The sequence below is a fragment of the Apostichopus japonicus genome, chromosome 9 (assembly GCF_037975245.1).
Source record: "Apostichopus japonicus isolate 1M-3 chromosome 9, ASM3797524v1, whole genome shotgun sequence".
Classification (NCBI taxonomy): Eukaryota; Metazoa; Echinodermata; class Holothuroidea; order Aspidochirotida; family Stichopodidae; genus Apostichopus; species Apostichopus japonicus.
Genome location: NC_092569.1, coordinates 24,660,459 through 24,668,903, shown reverse-complemented (window position 1 = coordinate 24,668,903; position 8,445 = coordinate 24,660,459). Strand labels below are relative to the sequence as shown.

General features: G+C 38.6%; 1 protein-coding gene across 2 annotated transcripts; it reads right to left on the bottom strand.

Moving 5' to 3' along the window:
• Positions 1-507: 507 nt before the first annotated feature.
• Positions 508-4,910, bottom strand: LOC139974020 (uncharacterized). Of its 2 annotated transcripts, XM_071980934.1 has the most exons (4): positions 4,531-4,910; positions 2,827-2,939; positions 1,604-1,740; positions 508-1,129 (listed from the first exon to the last, which is right to left on the bottom strand). In XM_071980934.1, exons 2-4 carry the CDS (start codon positions 2,882-2,884, stop codon positions 788-790), a joined length of 537 nt encoding a protein of 178 aa, XP_071837035.1. In that variant the 5' UTR covers positions 2,885-2,939; positions 4,531-4,910; the 3' UTR covers positions 508-787. The 2 variants fall into 2 exon arrangements, with proteins under 2 accessions (XP_071837035.1, XP_071837036.1); XM_071980935.1 differs by lacking the exon at positions 1,604-1,740.
• Positions 4,911-8,445: the final 3,535 nt, after the last annotated feature.

Here is an 8,445-nt window from a genome sequence, read left to right as displayed (position 1 = left end):
AAACCACTTGGTAAAATGGCTTTAGTTTTATAGCACACTTAGTTGAATGTTTACACTTGAAATCATTAAAACAGTATCATAAAAGTTGCAATAAGGACGGATAGATAAAACATTCCCCAAAAATTCATGTTGCTAAATATAAGGAAAACTATAGCTGTTCAATTTGAAGAAAAGCTTCAAAAACAAACATTCCCAAGCTTTAATATTCAGAAAACTTCATCAGTTTGAGTAACAACATAACCAAAATTAGTGGACGGACAAATGAATGAAAGAATTTAACCCTTACTCCACTGAAACCTTATCATATAACTCAGGTGGATGTTTAGTATCTTCAAGTAATAAAACAAATGATACTTAATGAGTACAAACATGGTTATAATAAACAGATATCAAGGGTCAGAAATTCATACTCTAAAACTGCATGCCACAAAAAGTTGGTGACATACTTTCACGGTATGCATTACATCAGACTTAAATTTAGTCACATTGTAACATGTTAACTTTGCCTGTTTTTTTATTCCATAAAAATTTACAAAATTGACAAAAAGGGACATGTAACCCCCTCCCCCTCCCTGGTATTGCAAGTATTAATCTTATGCAACCCGTCCACAAAAACACCAATTTCCAACATTTTCAGTAACTACAGGAAGTGATACATGAATAAGGAGGCTAATTACAAATATTGTCATGCAATGATCTCTTTTCAGACTTGTCAAAAAATAATCAATATCAACTCAGTAAGCCCATTTAATGGCCAAGCAGAAGCCTTGCACATGTCCACCAAAGTTTAGTCAGAGTCCGGTCTCAGGATCGACAGCAGTTCTCTTACCCGTGGTGTTACAGAATCATACTGTGTTTCAATATTATAAATGCCTCTCTGCAGAAAGGTCCACAGAGACTTACACTCCAATGGATATTCAATATTGAAGACCTGAAAAGTTTTAAAGCAGACATCTATGCCTTTAACAACCGAGGGCACGGAATATACAATGTTGTTCAAAAATACGAAGACTTGCTGAACATCCAGAACAGAAGTGCCAATTACTACGACCTGCGGCTGCCAAGTAACAGAATGGTTTCGGCATTCTGTGTGTCTTTCTTCCTTGAATTTCTCCAAGTCCGCTCCAACCTGCAATGTAAATGAGTAAATGTGTTACTGAAATGAGCTGTTCACAATTGGGAACAAGATATGTAAGAAACAAACCATCATAATCAAAATGGTACTGGAACTGAAAGGCATTTAAAAGAAATAAGAAAGTAAGGTATAGTTAAATGGGTTACAACTACACCAGTCTCCCTGCATGTCCTATTCCTTAGCATTTGTGATGCTGTGTTTTGACCAGGTAGTTAAAACACATTTAGGCTGCTTAATTATCACTTTAACCAAACCATTCTATCAGTCTTTTTACAACTTTCATTTCTAGCACAAAGTTCTAAACAATTTTTTTAACTTACAACCAATTATTTACAAAATGTTTTGAAACAAAGTTTCTTCGTGTATACCATGAAATAACAGTTTCTTTAAAATGCTGAAGCAGTAAACTCTGCACTCATGACTGCTACCGTCCACAACATGCAATAATACTCTAAGCAAAATACTAACTGGTAGCACTGCAATGAAAGCCCTCATGCTCTCCGATATGGTTGGCTTCCATCTCTTCTGGCTTCCCTTCTTGATGGCAACACTGCCAGGTGTAAACAGACTTGGCATCAAATACAAGGAAGCAGCCCCATAGGTATCTATAAGAAAGGAACAGAAACTTGAACTAGAAATTGGAAAATATGTGAAGCTGTGATAATATCTGAACAAGAGAAGTATTTTTTTTTTGGGGGGGGGGGTAATCTGAATGGAGGATTGTGCCTACAAGTGCTTTGAAAATGTGGGGGTTGGGGGAGATGTGTAACCATTTAGCCTCTCCAAAGCATGATACTCTGAAAGCTGTCAGTACAAACAGCAGTTTTGAATTACTACTGATATGTTTCCCCTGTATAAATTTGGGGAATAACCTCTGGGGGTTCTGCAGTGTCGCCAGATGGGAGTGCCCTTAGTTAAGCTGTTTAGAAAATTTTGGGTGTGTTTGACTCAGTACAAGATATGGGATGAAAACACATGTAGCCTACAAATGACAGCTGATGTTAGACAGGACCTTGAAGCTTTATGAAATCACCTCCTTAATACTACCAGAAGTTCTTTGTTTTGTACAGCCTTAGTTTTTTACCCTGAATTATGACCTAGAACTGTACACTGAAGAGGATGTTATAAAGTATTATACATAATTAAAATTAAGAGCTATGGGTTCTTTTTGGAATATATGATAGTGTCATTGAGGATATCATATTTCAATAACAAATGAAGTGCTTGACATGGTCATAGAACTACATGATCTCAATTTTGAAACAAAAAGAGCAGCTTCTGTACAAACACCATGTTCATCAAAGTCTAATATTTCAGGTGAAACTTCACAAACAGGTTCATAATCAGATGTAGACTCGCTATCATTGTCCTGCTGTTGGTTTACATTTGCTGGTACAATCCCATGGTTTTCACAGGGTCCATCGGTAGGCCTATGTGGTTCCTCTTCAGACATTTTATCAGAATGTACATTAACCAAATGTTTTCTGTAGGAACAGTATCTTGTGAAAGTTCGCATACATCCATCCTGGTAACACATGTATGTTGAGGAATCACTATTAATACCATGTAACACTTTTAGATGCCACCGTAAACTTGAAAGGGGCAAATCCCTCTTACATACATAACATGTGTACCCCATGAGCCCAGCCCTAGTCACAGAATCAAAACTACAGTACGAAGAGGAGGCTCACCTTGAGGTCTGCTAGACGCTTCAAAAATTTCAAGCGAGGGCCAGTTTTTGGGATCCATGCCCTTACATCCTCTTCTCCAAGCAAGAATAATGCTTCTTTGTCGATTTCATTTTCTGTTCAGAAGGCAAAAAGACAAGTATATAAGTTGGTCTAATCTGTAGTTAACCCCAAATAGAATAAACATTTACAGAACAGCGGAGTGTAGCAAGTAAAGCTACAGTACAGTATGCCAACTGTAATCCTTTTGCGGAGCTGCATAAAAAATGTTTATCTCCTAGGAAGGGAGTTGAACTAAAATTGTCCACAATTTCTTCCATGTTTTCATGTAAAAAACAAAACTTTCCCTCCAATTGCTAAAATTTCCCTTCAAGTAAACAAATATCCCAGGGAGGAGCCTCCCAGCTTCCCAACTCTTTCCACCTATGGCCTTTTGTATCATTTTGCAATTGCCAATTAAATATGGGATATACTGTTCTGTAGCTGATACCGTTAATCACACAATTTAATAGGGAGAATATTGAAGTGTACAGTTGATATTAATAGAGTAGCTTGCACTGTGTGCCTACATAGTGGCACTCCACGAACCCTCAAAAACAGTAGTAAACTCAGTGTTCTACAGGAGGGTACATTACAGCAATATAACACACATCAATTTACAAAAGTGGGCTGTCAATCTCATATGGTGGACGTTGGGGGTACTTGGGGGCAGCGATAATTTTTAGGGGGACATGTGACATGCCACTAAACCCACCCTCACCGAGCAAACAGCCCTTTAAGAACTGTCTCATCTATTGCTTTCTAAAATTGTGTGATATACTCCACTCTTGAAACATGATTTAGCATGCTACTTAATCTCTGAGTCTTGTTAATGCAAAATAACTAAAATAAAACACAGTTGATGGTGTGACTGATAAGGCACAGTAGTTTTCTGGAAAATTGAAGAGTGCTAGCCTACTGCAGTACTTGCAACACAATGAGTGCTTGGGTTACGTGCATCTAGTATAGGCTACAATGAGTGACTAGGCTAGTATATAGGCTAGTACGTGGTGCAATGTACTACCATACAGCCCATATGCGAAGGATTGAAGTGGTTGACGGCCCTAAGTATACTTTTCTTCATTATTCGATCCCTCTTCTTGAGCAAGTAGCCCAGGCCTAACATTATAAAAACGTGTTGATGAAAAAAATTCAGCATTCCTAATTCCGTCCTTACACTCAGTTTTCAAATTCCTCTCACATTTCCTAGCTGCTGGGACATTTTTGTACCCAATACTGGCAATAGGCCATTACAATACCATGTACATTTTGGTAAAAAGCGGGGACATTTTGGTTGCTAAAAATGCAGGGATGTTTTGGTCTGGGGACATTTTGACTGGATAGTTACCCTCCAAGTTCCAGAGAAACAAAATTTAAAAAAAAGTAGCCTGGGACCTAGGTCTAGCACTAAGCAAGTATAACACTAGTCCAGTGCTAGCTTAGGACAGACCTCAGCCTGCAGGTACGGTAGTGTACGCAGCACTGTAGGAGGCCTAGGCCTACAGCGCTATTATATCATAATGTTAGGCTTAACATTTAGTGGTAACACTAGGCGAACGTCGCTTGTCATGTCACTAAAGTTGCATTGGTAGGCTAGGCCGTATAACCTTAGCCTACAGTAATGCCAATACATTGATTATTACTGCACAATTTACATAATCTTCTTACCTTCAAAGACTTCGTGAAGCATTTCTAGGTTCCATTCTGTTAGAATGTTCTTCACGTAATGGTGTTGTGTACGTACGTAACTGGGTGGTTAACACAATAAATTGCAGTGCAGTGCTAGTGGTGGACGCACACAATTAAACGGAGAGCGGTTTCCCGCGCGTGGCGAGCCAAAGCATGCAGAGAACAAAGTCACGGATATGACTCATATAATGACGTACTTAGAACCAATTATTGTTGGTGTAGTTAACCTATTGCTAATGTTCAGGACTACCTACTAAATTGGTGTACGTTGGTTACAAGTAAACAATATAATGGTTGGCTTGACCAATTACATTCCAAACAATGGAATTGGTTATGAAATTAACCAATTTGTTTTTGCAGTGCAGTACGTATATACATTATTCACATATGCAGATGGGAGATGTAAAATGGCTAATCTAATTGCTATCCCAATCGAATAAGTTACAGTTCAGTTTGGACTGTTTACATTTTGGTAAGACCATTTCCGATCCGAAAAACCGTGGATTTCTTTTGGATGAAACACCCACCATATACTTTGGCGACTTCAAGGGGTCGAATCCACGACCTCCCAGAGGTTAGGTTACGTTGCTGCTGTATGTAACGCCAGCGCATTTAGCCACTCGACCATATAGCATTGATATAGGCTATACTATGAGGCAATGCTGCAAGTGAACTCTTTTAATATTGTCTAAATTTTGAGAGTTATGTCAAGTTTATTTAGCAAAAATTCCAAGCTTTTGTGCTGTTTACCGAGTCCCCGTAATTGTGCTTTTATATGTCATATAACATTTCTGACAAGCTTGAGTAAAATTGTTCAAAGTACAAAAAACACTGAGTCGTAAATATCTCGTCCAAGGTTGTTTTAAAGAAAATGTCACAGGTTTGTGTCAGTGAACGATAACAAACTGTATATCATGAGGACATAGGGGTTGATTTAAGTGTTGCTCATAATATTTCGTAAAAGTGGCAGAGAGTCAGGGAAAGACCCACTTATTGTGTACATTCACCAACATTTCCAAAGGGCGTAGGCCATATAAGTCTAAGGGGTGGTGCATAGGGAAAAAGCATTACGAGTGTTTTTCTGCACAATTCTCCACTATTACGTTACACCCGCAACCCCCCACCCCTCCAACATATTTTGGCATACTGGAAATTGCTACAAGTATTCGAGAGCACTTAACTGGAGTTGCAGATAATTCAAATCATCCTCAAACATTTTGATAAGTATGTTTAAGTAGACAGAAAAAAACGTCATAGGCAGGGTTAAATGCTTTGATGTTGATGGTAATATATTTGTTGAAGTCTGTTAATGTGTAGCCAATATATATATACTCTACATAACACCTTATTAAGGGTTTACTGATGTCGATATACCTGTTACCGTGGAGGTAAATCTGTTTTACCACCATGCTGTTACAGAGGGACCACAATTACGCAGGCACAGAGGTGATCATAGTAATCACGTGTGTTCACAGCAAAGAAGTTTTAAAGAAACTCTAATACTTTTAATGGAATTTCTTTAAACATTTAATATGTAGGCCTACTGCACATTGCATTGCTACGCAGTAAATCAATGCATGATGAATTCAGAAGTAGGCGTTTTCCTAGTTAGAGAGTATGAGAGTTAGAAGAACGAATTGGATCTTGAGAAACGTTGGATTAGCATAAATTGTAAGATCGCTACTAAAATTTGATTGTACCTGTATCGTACAACGCGTAGATAGGCTTGCAACGGTACAGCTTCAGTTTACACTGTGGTTTCTACACGACTGTATGTGCTTGGTTAAACTTTGCTTATGGTATACCCGTTGCAGCGTCATGCATTTACACGAAATGTGGAAATATGATTGAACGTGATTTGAACTCAATATCATACATTTATAGGTGACCGGCGCGTGCGCAGCTGAATACAATGATAAACGCATGTACACCCACGCACAGTCTGTCGAAAATCATGACATGGTATACAGACTGTTATAGAAAAGAAAAGCCAAAATAAAACACTCCTCTTTTCTTCTTATCAATAATCATTGTAAAATGGGACGGGTTAAGAGCTAGGGGGAGGGGGGGGGGGAGGGGAGGTCGGAGGTGGTGTATTGAACTTTGTTTAAATTTATAATTAAAAAACCAAACATTCTTGATTTTCGGTGAATAAAACTTTGATTGATCACTTTCAACCAAACGTTAACCCTTAGCTATGTAAAAAAAAAAAGAAAAAAAGAAAAAAAAGGAAGCGTGCAGTAATGAAAAAAGGTTTCACAAAACACTATTCTTGCAAGCAGTAGTTGCCATGGCTACACCTGATAGTACATATTACCTTCATAACTTTATTCGTTGTTATTGGCGTAACATTGAAACAACTTTGTTAATTTATTTAAGTTTAATGTCAATTCTTGCCACGGCATCCCTTTAAGTAGCCCTACATTAAACATACATCTATCATTGTTTGGTGTATAATGAATTAATGTCAGCGAAGTTGTCATTCAAAATATAACATGACCAAAAGATCATAACCAGATTACCAATCTACTCCTGGTATGCCTCGGCTGACAGGGTCGCTCTATCAGTAAACCAGCTTCCTATCAAATGTGACGACGCTACCTTACTTGAGTGTGCGGCGTGTGTGATACGAGCACTGACATACAAGAATCTTGATGTAGAGCGACTGTCGGGAGAATTCTCACTGGATGTATTCATTTTGAGTTATCTGATCCTACTCAGCTGTTTATACGTCAACCTATATACTCTCAGTTTAGACATGTTATTACTCAGGGGTGGGGATGGATTGTCTCGGTAAATTATATCATGGCATATTAACAGCAGTGGCAGGCTATAATGGCATTCAAGAACAATTATCTGCGACTACCCTCCATCGGTTGAATGTTCCTCTCGGATTTTCAAGTGTCAACCTCCACTCAGGAGTATACTAACAATTTACTGGGGTGGCGATGGGGCGTGAGGATGATAAACAACTAAAACTCATTTGTAGCTACTAATTGGTAAGCTATGGGTCTTGCGCAGTAGTCACTGAACTGCCATGTATTCTAATGGCATAGATGTTAGTCGTTTACAACCCAAGGAACCGTATTCCGTCTACGGACCCCCAGAGACAATGAAGAAAGGGTTTGAGGACTTACAGTCATAAGGAATATTGTCAATGACTTAACCTCACCATGGTTGGGGGCTTTATTTGTAGCTGATTGGTAAGCTATGGGTCTTTCGCTGTAGTCACTGAACAGCCATGTATTCTAATGGCATAGATGTTAGTCGTTTACAACCAGGAACCGTATTCCGTCTACGGACCCCCTGAAGAAAGGGTTCACAGTCTTACAGTCATAGGGAATATTGCAATGACTTAACCTCACCATGGTTAGGGATTGTCTTTGCCAGAAACTTTCTCTGTTTTGAGGGCGTTTACAAGTCAGTAAAATGTAACCAGGACCCAATTATTTCGCAAAACCCCTATGTCATTCACAATGCCTTAGGGGTTGTACTTCTAGTAGTAGTCCCTCTAAATTTAATTTTTTTTTTCTCCGAACCATTTCAAAATTGCGTTTTTGGAGATTCGAACTGTTCACCTTCTTCCCAGATATACAGAAATGGTACCACTGATAATACATGCCTATAAGATGGGATATGGTTTCAGACAGTCTGTAAATTCCTTGTTTGAAGTTTCGACTCAAGTGGCCATTATATCACTTTCTAGCATATTGATGGCAAAAATTATAATAACCCTAAATACATGAAATATGTTAGGGACGGGATTAAGGCCATAGGGAGGGGGAGGGGTGGGACATATTGTCTATGTTGTCTATGTCTATTTCCATGTTCCTGTTCAGAACTCAGCATAATGTTAAGTACAAGGAGTGTTTCATTACTCACTATTCTCAATGG

Bases quoted from the DNA above. Each gene is read 5' to 3' on its own strand.
- LOC139974020 (XM_071980934.1), bottom strand. From the start codon at position 2,884: ATGGATCCCAAAAACTGGCCCTCGCTTGAAATTTTTGAAGCGTCTAGC. The intron at 1,741-2,826 runs GTGAGCCTCCTC...CCTTTCTTATAG, and splicing joins AGCGTCTAGCAGACCTCAAG to ATACCTATGGGGCTGCTTCC. The intron at 1,130-1,603 runs GTTAGTATTTTG...TTTACATTGCAG, and splicing joins CTTTCATTGCAGTGCTACCA to GTTGGAGCGGACTTGGAGAA.